Genomic DNA, 17,011 nt, shown 5'->3' on the forward strand with positions numbered 1-17,011 from the left:
GCCTCGGCCGAGATTGACGTACGCGGCCTAACAAAACCCTATTCCAGCTTCGAGAGATTTTTTTCCGCGGGGAAATCGGTTACGCGCCGGCACATCATCATACTTCAACGACGTTGTGATCCTTGAATGTTTGAGCGTTGTTGAAATTTCTCGAGAAAAGAATTTCCCTCGTCGAACTCGTCGAGTTTTTTTCTTTTTATTTTTCATCTTATTATCGTATTATTATTTCCTCGATCGTTTGCATGGGGAAACAGAGGACGTTAACCCTCGTTATTATTTTTCTTCTCGCCGGAGGAAATAGGAAAATGTTAGCTGTGAAGACGGGGGAACAGAACTTCTTTCACGCAAACAATCGTATTTATACGGGAATACAAATAACGAGGGAATCTCATGGCGTCATTCGACTGTTTCTTCAGATAGAAGCTAATTAAAAGGAATGAAACTTGAATATATCCGGGGAAATGGGGAGATAAAATTGGCTTGGCTTAAGAAAATTTGTTCCCAATCGCTGGAATAATTTTATTCAATTCACAAAGTATTTCATGTAGATTTATAATTTAAAAATTTCCCCCGTTCTCCATTAAACACTATCTCTTCGAAACCCAAACAACGTATCACTCTCGACTATCCACACTAACTGCACACACATATACACACACGCACACATTGTGCAGGTACACACACATGCAATACACGCTTCTCCAAAGCGACGAACATCCTGTAATAAAAAAATCCGAAAAGTCCAAAGAGCGCACGATCGGCTTTTCGGCTTGCGAGCGACTTTTTTCCATGGAGAGGAGAAGCCGCGGCGAAGACAGAGAGAAAGAAAGAGGAAATTACAGAGAGTCGGGGGAGAGGCAGAGTGGCTAGAGGGTAGGTAACCGGTAGGGGAGGTCGACCAAGAGTTTTCACCGAGGCTCTTCTGCGGCTTCGATTCCCATTGGCCGAGCCGGTATTTTCCCTCTTTCACCCCCTAGGGATATCCTCTATGTGTGTGTGTGTGTGTCGTGTTGTCCCTATTGCTAGTTACGTTTTTCACTTGCCTCCCTCTCACGATCTATTCGCGCAAAGTTGGTCGAGAAACTTTTTCATCCCGACTTCCGGCCGTTCCGGGGCGGGGAGGTGGAGGGAGGGGGTGCTACTTGGATTCGAACACCCTCGACGAATCCATCCCTCAACCTGTGTAGTACACCTGTAGCTCTTTTTATCCGTTGGGCGGGGGGATGAAAACCACTGCGGTGACTGGAAAGTAATTTTGGTGGGTAAAGGGGGTGGTTTGGTGGGTTTGGATAGAGGTGTGTAGAAAAGTGGGTGTGCGGGCAGTGTGATCTTGATGATTTTGATCGTTTTTATTTTTTTTGTAAAATGTTATTTTGTAAACGACGTGATAAGGAATGGAGATTCTCCCTCTCTCTTTTTATTTTTCTTTTTTTTCAATTATAATTATTATGATATTGTACACAGGTTGTGAGGAATTTTGGACAAAGTCGTGTAGTTAAATTTGGATATTTGGAAAAGTGGAAAATTAAATTAAACAATAAATGGGAAGTGAATTTTGTGAAAGTTGTTCGAACGAATGGTACGCGTGTATCGAATTAAGATAAATAGAAAATTTGAAAATACGAGAGATTCGTATCTTGCGAAAGTATAGCGAAATATTTGTTTTTCTGATTAAAACTGAGGGAGAGGTTGTCTAGGTGAGTAGTTTGGTGGAAGTTCAATTGGCGATGGAACACTATTAGTCCATTTACAAAGTTCAGAGAAACAGAAACAACTATTAGGGTATTCAATATTCCAAATCTATCTAGCCATGAATTAAGCAACTTCCACGATAATCACGAAACAATGGTCCAAATAGTTGTTGCCAACTATAGCGCGTTCATCAATTCTCAATTGATTAGCCTTTCGTTAAATCCCCTTCGTAACTTTTCCAACTAGACCTATTTAGAGATACAGTATTAAACCGTTGGATGCGATTTATTTCTAATTATCGAGTCATCGACCATCCTTTCTTTCTCTTTTTTTTTTTTTTTTTTTNTTTTTTTTTTTTTTCCTCTCATCGTAATCCTCGTTTATATTCGCTCGTTTATTTTTCACCTTCATACGCGAATACTTTTACCTAGTAAATTCCTTTTGCCGCTAATGGAGCACATGTGTCCCATAAAGTTTTGAAAAATGACCAAGGAACAAACATAAACTACATAAACGTACACGTCCCGTGGGTGGAATTCGAAATCTGAAAGTAGGTATAATTTTTCTTCGAGGGCCGTGGACCATTTGTCCAAGTTAATTATCCGGAACGGAAAGTTTTTTAAAACTAAAAATATTTAGCGTACCGCGGAATAAACGGAATCGGATACTTGATATATTCAAGAATTAAATATCTCGTTCCCGTAATTTCAACATTTTTATTCTTCTTTATTCCAGAATTTTTCCTACGTAATCCCCAAAAACAAACAAACAAATAAATAAATAAAATATCGTGTATTAAACGAAAATATCTCCCTATTATTATCCCTCTGCTTATATTTTTATTTATAAAAAAAAAAAAAGAAGAAGAAGAAAAAGAAGAAGAAAAAGAATATCACTTTCTCCCGAAGCTGAATCATTCGATTAAAAAAAAAATCTTCTCGAATTGCACAACAAATCACTGGATCCCAACTCCATCCAATTCCAAACCGGAAATCCCTCCTCCAATCCCTCGTATCGGCCAGATATCACCCTTTCTCACCCTCTTACACGACGAATACGAAACGAAGTTACACCACTACTACTAACGCCTTCCACGAGCGCGTTTTCCATTGTCGAAGCGGCAATTTTTGCTCGAGCGGTTCAGCGTAATAATTTTCCACGGCGCCGGAAGCGAGGTTCCGGCAGGTTAAGCTCTGATATCCACCCGCTCTCGAGGGACGCGTGGCTGGCTCCATTGGTTCGATTAATTAATTAGCACCCATTATCGAGTTTCGAGTCGAGAGGCACTCTGTGTGTGTGTGTGTGTGTGTGTGTGTTTTCCGTTACCCTCGAGAAAGCAGATGGCTGAACTGGCCCCGGAAACGGGACGGGGGAGCCTAAAGGGGGATGAACGCATAATTTAATTCCTCGAAATGGCATCTTCACGGACACTTCCTCCCTCGTTTTACCTCTCTTTCGTGTTGTCAGTCTCCTTCTTCCAGGTAGACAAAATAATGATGGCGAATCGTTAAGGATTTTTCTGTCGTTTCTAGAATTTTCTTTCCAAACGAAGATAGAATTTTGGATCTCTCTTTGGATGTTGCGTGTAAGGTTGCGGAAACAGCAAAAAAACCTGTAGAAAATTGAAGAAAACAAATTCTCTTTTTATTGTATTTCTATTGTATAGGTTATTATATAGGGGAGAGTGTTATTCTTTGGATCTGTTCCACTTTTTCACCGAGGAAATCTTTATCTTTATTTCTAAATTTCTGAACCGTAATCAGAGTTCGAGAAACGTTTGTTTCATTGAATTCCTTTTTCCTTTATCGAGCGTGTAAGTATATTTTGCACAAAATGAAAACGCACTTCTTTCCTTGGAAATACAGTAAGTAAAATTTAATTAAGCTCGTTAAAAATTCGACGCGCGCATAATTATAATTCGATATAATTTCCAAAACGAAAATCCAATAATAAAAACCATTTATATATATATATATATATATATATATATATATATATATACATAAAAATGAGAGAGAAAAAAAGAGAGAATAATAATAGACTTAAACGAAACTCAATCGATTGAGACGTGAATACCGAATAAGATTTTTTTTATTCCCAACCGGAATGAATTCGATTCGGTTTCCCTCGTTTTCCACGTTCTCGATCGCGCGTGAAGAGATATACGTGTTATATATATATATATACATATACATATATACACACAAAGAAAGAGAGAGATCGGATTTTAGCCCGAAAAATTAATAAACACTCGAAAGGGTAAGAGGATTACCTCGGTTTCGGTTAAAGCTCGTGTTTCCACGAGTCTACAATGACGCGAGCACGCGGCCGGTTCTCACGGCCGCGCACAAAACTCGATATAACCCCCTCCCTCCCTCCCCCTCCTTCGGTGCATTATGGTTTTCACCGGACGAAGCTGCTTATAATAAATCATTCGGGCCTCGTAAATGTTGTTCCCCCCTCCCCCGGCATATATATATACTCGAAATGAACAAAAGGGGGGAGGGGAGCTCGGTCGCGTGATTCAGCTCGTCCGGTGATGAATCTACACCGCCTCGTCCTCTTGATGAATAATTAGCCGGATGGATGTTTAAGGATTCCCTTAATTCTGTAATGACGAGTGAAATTGAAAATTATCGCCTCTTCCGCGTATTTATTTTACAGGAGGGAGAGGAAGGGATTAATAGTATTTAATATAATACTCTTATTTCACGTTTCGCGAAACTGAATGGAATTATTTATTTATTACAATGGTAATTCGATAAATTGCGTTCCTTTATCTTATCCCATTTTTCTGTTCGCCGAGAAATTTTATCTTAATGCTAAATAATTTTCTTCTATTGCATCGTTACAACACGTTTTACTTTCTCAAAGTAAAAATAAACATCTCGTCTCGTTATCTTTCCAATCTCTTCCCTCTTTTCATTTCGATTAACTTCTGTCGTGCTTCAATTAACACAATTTATCTCTCGGAATTAATTTATACCATTCCGTAAATTATTTCTTCCGCCTCGATCCTATCCTATCCTATCCTTCGATCTCCTCTCCTCTCCGTAAACTCTGTCCTCGTAACAGAGCGAACCTATAAGCCGTAAACAATGGTTACGCCCTGTACACCTTGCCCCGTCAAATTATCAAGATATATATCCCTTCCCCCTCCATTTCTGATAGGGGTTGCCCTCTTGGCGGGGGTGCACGAGAGAAACTCGGCGCAGACACTCGTCGGCCCCATTGCACCCTGGGGTCTGTGTTAATGATATAATATTTCTTTGATTCACCGGAGCTTCTACCTTAACAACCCCCCTCGGCCCACCCACCCACTCCTCCTCTCTCTCTCTCTCTCACTCTCTCTCTCTCTTTCTCTCTCTCTGTGCGCCCGTTCTCGTTTAAACGGGGGAGAAGAGGATGGGGGTGGGTCGGAGGGGGGATGGTGGCACAGCGAAGATGATGGAGAAGGAAAGAAGAAGGCAGGGAATTGGAGGAGGCGCGGTAAAGGGGATGGACGTGTTCAAACGTAGTCGTTTCGCATCCCTTATAACCGGGATAAATTACATTCATGCTCGAACCCCCTCGTGAGCCGCGCCTTCGCGTCATCGACGAGCAAACAAGCCGAGGCTCGAATCGTTGAGACGAGATCCTCGGAGAGTTTATTTAAATCAGAAATAACTCTGCTTCTTAGCTCTGGAGGCGGTGGAGGGTGGTTTGCTTACCGGACGCTTACGTTTTTCATCAATCGCGGAGGGGAGAGGAGAGGAGAGGAGAGGAGAGGTTCGAGGTTGCTGATACTTTGGCGGGGATTTTTATTTAAGCGGGGAGAAGATTTTTTTTTTTTTTTTTTTTTTTTTGGTAAATTTGCGATATTTTGCGATTGTTAATGAGTTTAATCTATTTGGATCGAATTATACTTTATCCATTATTATTTGGAGTGGTATAATTCAAAATGATCTTCTTTTTTCTTTCCCTGTATTTTTCGTCGCATAATCTTTTGTCACAAAAATTGTGACACTCGATTTCTATCCTCGGGAAATTAATTTTTGTCAGGGAAAAAATTCGTGCAAAAATAACACTTTGCATTTTGACCTTCGCTCTTATTGGAAATTTTTTAATTCACCGTCTGAAAATCCTACTACATCGTAAGAAAATATATTGAAAGGAAATCGTTACGATTTAAATTTCGATACACACCTCTCCCCAATTTACGTTTTGGAAAAGCGTAATACTGACAAGTTGGGATTTATTATCGCGCGAAGAAAAAGAAAGAAAGAAAGAAAGAAAGATAGAAAAAGTACATTTCGGTGTCGAAAAATATGGGTACTTTCAGGGGTGGCCGGAAGTCCGCGGAGAATTTCCGCCTCTGTGCGTGAATAAATTTTGATCGAGCGTCTCCGAAAGAAAGAAGGAAAACTCCCCGTTCCGTCCGAGGAGGGGAAAAACAGAAACAGAAGAAGCAAAGAGGGGAGGGAAGGGAAAAAAAAGGATGATCCTCTTCTCTTTCTTCCCTCGCTTGTTCCCCGAGCTTCGAGGACAGAAGCGGCTTTTCTTCCTGATCCTCTGGGACGACCTGTCCGGTGAAACTTCCATCGCATTTGTATACGTGCACGAGCACGCGCGCGCGTGTTACGCGCGTGTCGTTATATTTGCCATCTTCTCCCATTTTTCCATTTCACTGGAGGACAGGAGGACAGGGGGGAGGGAATCCGCGGACGGCCGGAGAAACGTCGAGCCCCGTCGTTCGAAATGATTTTCACGAGACGCGTTATGGGACGCGTGAAAATAAATTGCTTGAACTAACTGTTGCCGATGTAATAATAAACGAGCTTTCGTTATTAATCGCCAATTCCGTAATTTCATTTAGTGTTCTCCCTCTTCTTCCTACGAATTATTTATTTATTCCATCGATTAGATTAGGGCGAAAGTAGAATTATATCGCGATGTCGATGAATGTAGATAAATCGTTAAACGAGCTTTCGCTATTAGTCGCCCGGAATATCGCTTAATGCTAGTTGTCTGCCTCTTTCTTATATAAATTCTTTATTTATTCCTTCGATTAGAAAGTATAATCGTCGAATCTTGACACTCGATCGTTGCGATTAGATTAGATTAGGGCGAAAGTAAAATTATATCGCGATGAATATAAATAAATCGTTAAACGAGCTTTCGCTATTAATCGCCCAGAATTCCCGTAATGTCGCTTAGTGTTAATTCTCTGCCTCTTCTTTATTTATTCCTTCGATTAAAAAGTATATCGCGATATCGACGAATTTTGACACTCGATCGTTGCGCCGCGATTAGATTAGGGTGAAAGTATAATTATATCGCGATGAATATAAATAAATCGTTAAACGAGCTTTCGCTATTTATCGCCCGAAATATCGCTTAGTGCTAGTTGTCTGCCTCTTCTTTATTCGAATTCTTTATTTATTCCATCGATTAGAAAATATAATCGTNGGAATTCCCGTAATATCGCTTAGTGCTAGTTCTCTGCCTCTTCTTTATTCTTTATTTACTTTATTCTTTATTTATTCCTTCGATTAGAAAATATAATCATCGCGATATCGACGAATCTTGACACTCGATCGTTGCGCCGCGATTAGGGCGAAAGTATAATTATATCGCGATGAATACAAATAAATCGTTAAACGAGCTTTCGCTATTAGTCGCCCGGAATTCCCGTAATGTCGCTTAGTGTTAATTCTCTGCCTCTTCTTTATTTATTCCTTCGATTAAAAAGTATATCGCGATATCGATGAATTTTGACACTCGATCATTGCGCCGCGATTAGATTAGGGCGAAAGTATAATTATATGAATATAATTAATCGTTGATGAATATAAATAAATTGTATCATTGCGCCGCGATTAGATTAGGGCGAAAGTATAATTATATCGCGATGAATATAAATAAATCGTTAAACGAGCTTTCGCTATTAATCGCCCGGAATTCCCGTAATATCGCTTAGTGCTAGTTCTCTGCCTCTTCTTTATTTATTCCATCGATTAGAAAGTATAATCGTCGCGATATCGACGAATCTTGACACTCGATCGCCGCGATTAGATTAGGGCGAAAGTATAATTATATCGCGATGAATATAAATAAATCGTTAAACGAGCTTTCGCTATTAATCGCCCGAAATATCGCTTAGTGCTAGTTGTCTGCCTCTTCTTTATTCAAATTCTTTATTTATTCCATCGATTAGAAAATATAATCGTCGGATCTTGACACTCGATCGTTGCGCCGCGATTAGATTAGGGCGAAAGTATAATTATATCGCGATGAATATAAATAAATCGTTAAACGAGCTTTCGCTATTAATCGCCCGGAATATCGCTTAATGCTAGTTGTCTGCCTCTTTCTTATATAAATTCTTTATTTATTCCTTCGATTAGAAAGTATAATCGTCGAATCTTAATACTCGATCGTTGCGCCGCGATTAGATTAGGGCGAAAGTATAATTATATGAATATAAATAATCGTTGATGAATATAAATAAATTGTATCATTGCGCCGCGATTAGATTAGGGCGAAAGTATAATTATATCGCGATGAATATAAATAAATCGTTAAACGAGCTTTGACTATTAATCGCCCGAAATATCGCTTAGTGCTAGTTGTCTGCCTCTTCTTTATTCGAATTCTTTATTTATTCCATCGATTAGAAAGTGTAATCGTCGCGATATCGACGAATCTTGAGACTCGATCGTTGCGCCCTCACCCTTTAAATCGGGTGATCCTTAACTTTTCGCAGGCAACGTGTCGGCAACTGGGGTAGGGAAAAAGGAAAAGTGGGTGTATCCGCAAAATAATAATCCGCTCGATGCCACCCACCCCTCTATTTGATTTACGAGCCCATAAACGCGACCTGTACCCCTGTAATGGGCTTGGTTACCGCAAGGGATATCCACGCCTCTACGATTATCGTCATGCCACCCATTCTTTCCCATGATTGTACATTCCCGGATCTCCACACTTTCTTACCAAGATTTTCCCTTCGAAATTGCATCGAACTTTCGTGTCGATGCGTATTAGATCATCCGAGGAGGAAGAGGGAGAGGGAAAGAAAATCGAGGACATTTTTAATATCTAATTTCTTTTTTTGTATGTAAAAATATAGGTTACAAATGTTAGGAAAATAATATATATTTACACGTAATTGAAGAAAATATTCGATGTATTGACAGTTGTGTTGTTATTGTGTATGTGATATATAGATTAATATTGGTATTGTTGTAATATTGTTTGACGAAATTAGATGGGGTGTAAATATGTTGAATCAATTTTTTATGTATCAAAACGAATATAAATGGAAAAATATCGATTGATGATTATTCGTTTAGTTATTAGAAAAAAATTGTGTTAGAAATTTTTGATAAATAAATCTCAATCGATGTTTTTGTAAATTTACTTTTCTGTTTGTTTTGGCCTCTAGAATTAATCTTTTAAAAATTATTTCACGAATGTAAATATTGAAAAATTAATAATAATTTATAGATGTGTAATACAATTTTTAATACTCAAAATATTACATTATTCAAATTACTTTTTACTAAATCAAATATTCTTTCAATCCTTTTACAAACAAAGAAGTCGAAACACGGTTAAGCATCATCCTATACCAAAACTTTTACTCTAAAAGTAAAATATTTGTCGAAAAATCGTTGAAGTAGAAATTTTTTAAGAAGATATATAATTCTCAAAATATTACATTATTTTGTATTAAACCTATCACGAACAAAGAAATTGAAACAAACACGTTTAACCATCTATAGCAAAACTTTTACTCTAAATATCTTACTCAAAATAAAATGTTTGCCGAAGAATCGTTAAAATAGAAATTTTTTAAAAAGACATATAATTATCAAAATATTACGTTATTTTTTACTAAACCTTTCACACCTGTCACAAACAAAGAAATTGAAACAAACATCGTTTGTACGAAAACTTTTACTCTAAAGATAAAATATTTGCCGAAGAATCGTTGAAGTGGAAATTTTTTAAGGAAAGATATAATTCTCAAAATATTACATTATTTTGTATTAAACCTGTCACAAACAAAGAAATTGAAACAAACACGTTTCCTATACCAAAATTTTTACTCTAAAGATAAAATGTTTGCCGAAGAATCGTTGAAATAGAAATTTTTTAAAAAGACATATAATTCTCAAAATATTATGTTATTTTTTACTAAACCTTTCACACCTGTCACAAACAAAGAAATTGAAACAAACATCGTACGAAAACTTTTACTCTAAAGATAAAATATTTGCCGAAGAATCGTTGAAGTAGAAATTTTTTAAGAAGACATATAATTCTCAAAATATTACATTATTTTGTATTAAACACGAACAAAGAAATTGAAACAAACACGTTTAACCATCTTCCTATACCAAAATTTTTACTCTAAAGATAAAATATCTGCCGAAGAATCGTTGAGATAGACATTTTTTAGAGATATAATTCCTAATTCTCACAACTGTGCTATTTTTATTACCAAACCGGATATCCTTTGAATCCTAGACATTAAAAAAAAAAAAAAAGAGAGAGAGAGAGAGAGAAAGGAAAGTGACACAGATTAATCACACCTGCCTGTTAGAGAAGGCATGGGAGAAGCAGAAACAGCCATTAAGCATCATCGTTCTACATTCCCCCCGAAAACTTTCGGCGCATACTCATTTCCCCTTGAATAGATCATTTTCACGGCAATCACGGCGCCGGTTTAACAGTGGCGAACAATGGCCGGCGGTCGGACATTAGAACGACGGCGACGCGGCCCGGTTTGTCCTCGCGAGAAATCCGAGTGCGTTTGGCCCGCGCCGAACGAAAACCCAATTGCGGCTCTATGCGTCATTAGCGCCTCGAAACGGAGTTAACGGGGTTAAATTCAGGGGTTGGTGTGCGTTGGTCCCGTCGCGATATTATTCACCCCCTTCCGCCCCTTCACCTCTCTCCCTCCTCCTCCTCCTCCTCCTCCTCCTCCTCCTCCTCCCCTCCCCCGGAGTGATGACCTCTCATGGAAATGCGAATGAATGAACGAATGAATGAACGACGAATGATCGCCCGAAACTCGATTCCCTAGTTTTTCCGCATGCTGAAATTTCTCTAACGAACCCCCTTCTATATGAGTTCTCGTAGTTTTTTTTCCTTTTTTTTTTTTTTTTTTTTCCTTTTTTCGCTCCACGCCGATATCACATTTTCGAGTTGGGCTTTTTTCAATATATCGTATAAGTAGATTCATTTTTGCCAAGGAACCGAGTCGAGTGTGGCTCGAATTTTAATTAAAATGTAGAAATATTTAATTGGGGGTGGATTTGTATGTTGAACGAGATAAATCGGTAAAAGTTGTATATATATAAGTATTTTCTGATTAAGTAAGGATTTCTATTTATTTAAAAATTGGGTATATTCTATCAACAATGGGTGATTTTTTTACGTAACAAAGAAAATTTCCAAATTTACATATCAGAAACAAATTGAAGAGCTTGGTAATCGAGTAACTTAACTTGAATAAAAATTTAAAAAGTTAGAAAATGAATTGTAGCGTATCAACTTTCTCTTAATTCTGCAAAATTAACAAGTTCTACACCCTGCTTTTATTATTTATAAGAACCGTTTCTAAGATAGCGTGACATCTGTCCCTTTCTCTGATATAAAAATTTTATCATTGTCGGAGAACGATCGAATACAAATTCTCTTGATCGAAAAACACAATTTTTAATTAAATTAATATTCTGTATAACCATTTTTAAAATTTACACGAATTAACTCCCGTTTCGAAAATGTTTGCCTATCGTTCGAATCGATGAAACGGATAGGTGGCATCCTCGAGAAAATTCGAGATTTGCAGAGGAGCGATCACGTTCCCTGGTTGCCTCGTTTTCGTTTCGAGGTCTGTGCGTGATCGTCGCTCGTTCCAATCCCGTGTTTCGCTAAAACACATCCCCCACCACCACCGCCGCCCCTGTTTACGTAGCGAGGAGAGTTTGCAGAAATTTAATAGTTTTCGATGTCGTTAATTCTAGTTGTTCAAAGTTCCTCGCTCCTACTTTCTTTGATCGGATTTTGCGACTCGTTTAATGGGGATCGCGCGCCCGAATTAAAACGAATAGCAGAACAAAGCTGCCTTTCAAATTCCAATCGATGATACGACGCAGTTAGTGGATCCAGTATAAATACACAGAGAAAGAAACGCTTCATAACAATAATTAAAGCCAGAATCCTACCATCTTGGGATAATCTGTAGCATCGAACGATTTGTATATCGTTTTAATTGATAAAATTAAGATTGATTGAGTCAGTTTTGAGAATATAGAATATAGAAGAATATAGAATATAGAGAATATAGAAGAATGTAGTAACAAAGTGGAAGTAATATACATATATGCTTTAAATGATCAAGATCGATTTTATTGAGTAAAAATATAGCAGTGGAATAATTAGAATTTTTAAGATGGAATTTATAGTCATTTAAGGCTAATTTATCTTAAAATTTATTCTTTCTTTTATTTTTCTTAAAAATATATTAGTAAAATAAAAGTAATATACACATATGCTTCAAATTATCAGGATCGGTTTTATTGAGTAAGGATATAGCAGTGAAATAATTAAAATTTTAAGATGGAATTTATAGCCATTTAAGGCTAATTTATCTTAAAATTTATTCTTTCTTTTATTTTTCTTAAGAATATATTAGTAAAGTGAAAGTAATATACATATATGCTTTAAATGATCAAGATCGATTTTATTGAGTAGAGATATAGCAATGGAATAATTAGAATTTTAAGATGGAATTTATAGTCATTTAAGGCTAATTTATCTTAAAATTTATTCTTTCTTTATCGTAAATAAATGAAAAGAAATAGATCATAAATCGATATATTATATTTTCTTATTTCGTTTTCGTAAAGTATTTTGTGTTAAAAAGAAAAAGAAACATCCTACTTTCGAAATCCTGAAAATTTCAGGTATGGCATTTTTCCTTCTGGATTACGTTTCGAACGATCTTTCAAAGTTATCTCAACGTTCATTCCAATATAGCCTGTATTCCGTCCCTCTCCATTTCTTCCATTACATATCCACGTTTTTTTTTAACAATATACGACATCCTCTCTCGTATTTAAGGATTCAATGGTGCATTATTCGGTTTTCCTGGGATCGGTCGTTGGAAAAAGGAAAAAGAAAAAAAAAAAAGATAGAAAGAAAAGGAGAAGTGGGAGGAACAAAAGACGTTCGAATGATCGGAAGGAGCGTGTTTCACCGCGTTCACAAAGAGCAGACTGCTCGAAGGGGTTGAATACTTAAGGCGTACAGGGTTGGAATTTAATAAAGAAAATCCACCGTTGGAGATCGACAACAGGAATGCAGGAATTATTTTGTTATTACATTCTGCTTTGCCTGTTGTTCTTCTTGAAAAAAAAAAGAAAAAAAAGAAAAGAAAAAAAGAAGTAGTTCGAAATGCGATTCAATCCAGAGTCGTTCACCACTTTCGATGACTGAGAAACTCGTTTTGCAGTTGTTTGAAATCTGAATCAAATTCGAGGAAATTTCTCGATGATGATTCGTACATTGAATACGAAATTTCGGAAATTTCACCGTATGGAAAAATGGAAAATTTAAACTTTTCTGATCCGCGTAATATAGTTTTCAGCCGAGAGATACGTATTAAAATGAGACCAAGAGGAAAAAGAAGGAGAGGAAGATTAAAAAGTTTGAAGCGAAAGAGAGATATATAAGGGATGCAGGAAAAGAAAAAATAAAGGAAAAACGAGGATGAGGCGAAATTCTTGGAAACTACTCGAAACAAAGAGAAGAGAGAATATTTTATGCTTGAAAACTTGGAAAAATTCAACCTGACCTTCAACCATTAAAAAGATCTAATAAAAATTACCAAAAATAATAATTAAACTTAAATCTTACAAATCTTAATTTTCTTACAAATTTTCTTCAAATTTTCACGAAGAAAAATACAAAAAATATACATACACACACACAGATATATATATCTAAATTTTCACGAAGAAAAATACAAAAAATATACATACACACACAGACACATATATATATATAAACAAGATGGAAAAAGAAATCTCAGCAGAGAAAGAGAGAGAGAGAGAAAGAGAAGAAAAGAAGTGGATCCTCGTTACAATCGAAGCCGTATATCGTTTTTAATATGGATAACGTAATTGAAGCTCGAGCTTTAACCCGAGTATATGCTGAGTTTCTTTTTTTTTTTTTTTTTAAGAGGGAGGGAGCGGGAAAAAAAATCGTCTGTTTTCCTTTTCATCCCGCTTCTTTTCCGCTGAATTTCCCCGTGTCCCAAGTGTGTTTACCCGAGCTGAACTTCAGATATTCCATTATGGCGGCTACTGTGCTCCGAGGCAAATGTAAAAATGCGTTCCATGGCTGTTTCCTCCTTTTCCATCTCGAATCGAGCTGGAATCTCGAACTTGCTCCGCTGGATTGTTCGACAGATTTTTCCCTCCCTTTCGTTCTCTCTTTTTTCAAGAACGGCTAAGAAAATTATTACTGCAGGGGGTTGTCGAGTGACTTTTTGCTTTCCTTTTCTTCTTCTTCTTCTTCTTCTTCTTCTTCTTCTTCTTTTTTTTTAAATAAAAGTTAGCTAATGTAATGAAATACACGAAAATTAAGTCAAATAGAGTTAGAACGTTAAGTTTGGATTCTGATACCTGGAGAAAAAAATGGGAAAATCTTTATTATGCAAATTATCTTTGATGCGAGATTAAATATTAATTAGTGATTTGCAATATTAATTTTTTCTTTAAACTCGATGTAAAATTTTTCTCAGTAATTTTATATACCTGGGATTTTTTTTAAAATTGTATTACTTGTCATTAAATTTCAGAATCTTTTATTTATTTATTTTCTTTTCATCGAAACTACTTTTACATTGTTAATTTTTTATCCAATTACCTAGTAAAGATTCTTCTATGGAAATATAATCAGTGGTCTTCAAAGATATCTTTAAAAATATCTGCTGGAAGATTAATTTTTCTTATATTTTTTTTTTCTTTCTTATGTAAAAAAAAAGAAAAAAAAAAGGAAGGGGGAGAGAGGGAGAAAAAGGTATCCCCTGTTCTGGATTTTTACAGAGCTCAAAGTGAAATGTCTCGTTTCAAGGGAAAAATAGAGAATGCTTAAAGAAGGAGAAAGGGAAGAATGAAAAAGTGTTCTCCGAGACATTTTAACGAGAAATCGATATCTCTACTTTTAGCAATGAAGTACAATTAATTATTTATCATTTTTAAAAACACACTCTTCTCTCCTTTTGAATTTCAATCGTGAAAGAAATTTATAGTTTCTTTGTTTCCCAAATTGATTGTTACTTAGACAGTTACTAATATTGTAGTTATATTTCATATAGATTTTACAATATTACAATACACATGATAAGAATTTCTTATTTTTAAAAATTTTAAATTATTTTAAATTAAATATAACGTGATAAATATAACGCGATATATATGAATAATGTTAATATTTAAGTCTGTCTTTTATGAAAATTTTGAAAAATTTTTTCTTTGAAAAAAAACTTCAATTTTGCATTAAATTTTAATAAACCAATTTGAAATCAATCAATACAAACATTTTCCAGATGAAACCAATCTAATATGCAAATATTATACAATTTCGAATTAACAATAATTAATATACTACACACACTCATCCTCTAATTTCATTTCCAGTTATTAATATCTATTAATTTAACAATTAATCATTTCATTTCTATCAACTCTATCCATACCATTAACGCATGTACACAATCTTTCCCATCCATTATAATAATTTCAACATTGATTTCCCCCTCACGACCACTATCGTTAATAGTTTACCTTTAACACCGTTTATATTTATTTCTCAATTTCCATTTCCCAATTTCCTCAATTTTCTTTTGAATCGCTCTCTTGGTTTCCTTTTATTTAAAAAAAAAAAAAAAAAAAAACACTTGAGACTAAAAAAAAAAAAAAAAAAAAAAAAAGAAAAAAGGATCGAAATGTTGACGTTTCATTGGCTTGCAAAGTAGTTTCTATTGTTCCCAGCAAATATTTAAATTGTTATATCTGTGGTCGGTGGAGGAAATCTCGCTTGGATGTAACATCGACGGAAGAATACGCGGAAATTCAATTACAGAGATAATTCTGCATTAATATTTGGATTCCACGGGGCGACGAGTTTTCCTCTTTCTCCTTCTCTCTCTTCCTCTTTCTTCCTTTTTCACTCACGCACACGCACACATACACACGTTCGATTTCAAAACTCGTCCTTTTTTTCGCTTTATCTTCGACGATAATTGATAATCGTCCACGAAAGAGGAGGAATTTCTTCCCTCTTTGTTTCCGTAAATGTTTCAGATTCGAAGGGATCTCGCGATTTTTCAAAGAATCCTCCATCATTAATCATTTATCGATCATTGTGGAAATTATTTTACCTCCAGGAATTTTTGAAGAATTATTATTCTTCGCGTGAATCTTCCGTGCAAAAGGAATTAAATTGGATCAAGTTGTATTAAAGCCAACTGTTGGGAAAAATTATTATGCGCCATCCTTACGTCGTAAAAACGTTTTATTTGTTATTAAGTCTTGTTAAATTTATTTATTTATCTGACGATCATCTTCTTCTCTTTTCCTTCTCTTTTATATATATGTATAATTTTTTTTATTTAACATTCGATCAAACGAGAAACGTTAATATATTAAGATTAAATAGTTAAAAAAAAATTATATAAATAATTAAAAAAACCTCGCAAGGGATATTATAATCAATTTATTTATCAAGGAACGATCATTGACCAATTTCCAATTTACTTTTCTGACCGTGTCCTCTCCATTTTGTGTTGCAGGCGTTCCTGGAAATGGCGGATGAAAATGCTGCAGCGACGATGGTAAATTATTATGCCTCGTGCATGGCCCAGCTCCGTGGCAGAGCGGTCTACGTTCAATTCAGTAACCATCGTGAACTCAAAACGGATCAAACGCACACCAACAATGCGGTAAGTGACTCATCATCGATATTCCTGTTTGTTAATTATTTAATTGTGGCTTTGAAATTTTTTTAAAAAATTGAAAATTATATTCCAAAAATTATATTCAAATTTAGAATATTATTGAGAATATTGATCTTGAGACGAGGAATTGATTCAAGAAAGATACTTTTTATTTAATTAATCTCCTTACAAATTTCTTTCTTAACTTATATATATGTTATAGCTATGTGTTTTTTTTTTTTTACAAAATTATTTATTATTTATTATTCTCCCGAGAAAGAAGTGATATCGCTTCTATCTTTCTCTCAATCACAATCGTAAGAA

The 17,011-nt window shown here is 35.7% G+C and overlaps 1 protein-coding gene across 6 annotated transcripts in view; it reads left to right on the top strand.

Moving 5' to 3' along the window:
• LOC122717197 (polypyrimidine tract-binding protein 2) overlaps positions 1–17,011 on the top strand; it is a 503,296-nt gene that overhangs the window by 407,021 nt on the left and 79,264 nt on the right. For all 6 annotated transcript variants that reach the window (XM_043941033.1, XM_043941030.1, XM_043941029.1 and 3 more), the window contains one exon: positions 16,544–16,693. In XM_043941033.1, coding sequence (XP_043796968.1) covers positions 16,544–16,693 — 150 coding nt within the window. The remainder of the gene's footprint in view (positions 1–16,543; positions 16,694–17,011) is intronic.

Source organism: Apis laboriosa, unplaced genomic scaffold (assembly GCF_014066325.1).
Source record: "Apis laboriosa isolate Shangri-la unplaced genomic scaffold, ASM1406632v1 scaffold4_cov146, whole genome shotgun sequence".
NCBI classification, from domain to species: Eukaryota; Metazoa; Arthropoda; class Insecta; order Hymenoptera; family Apidae; genus Apis; species Apis laboriosa.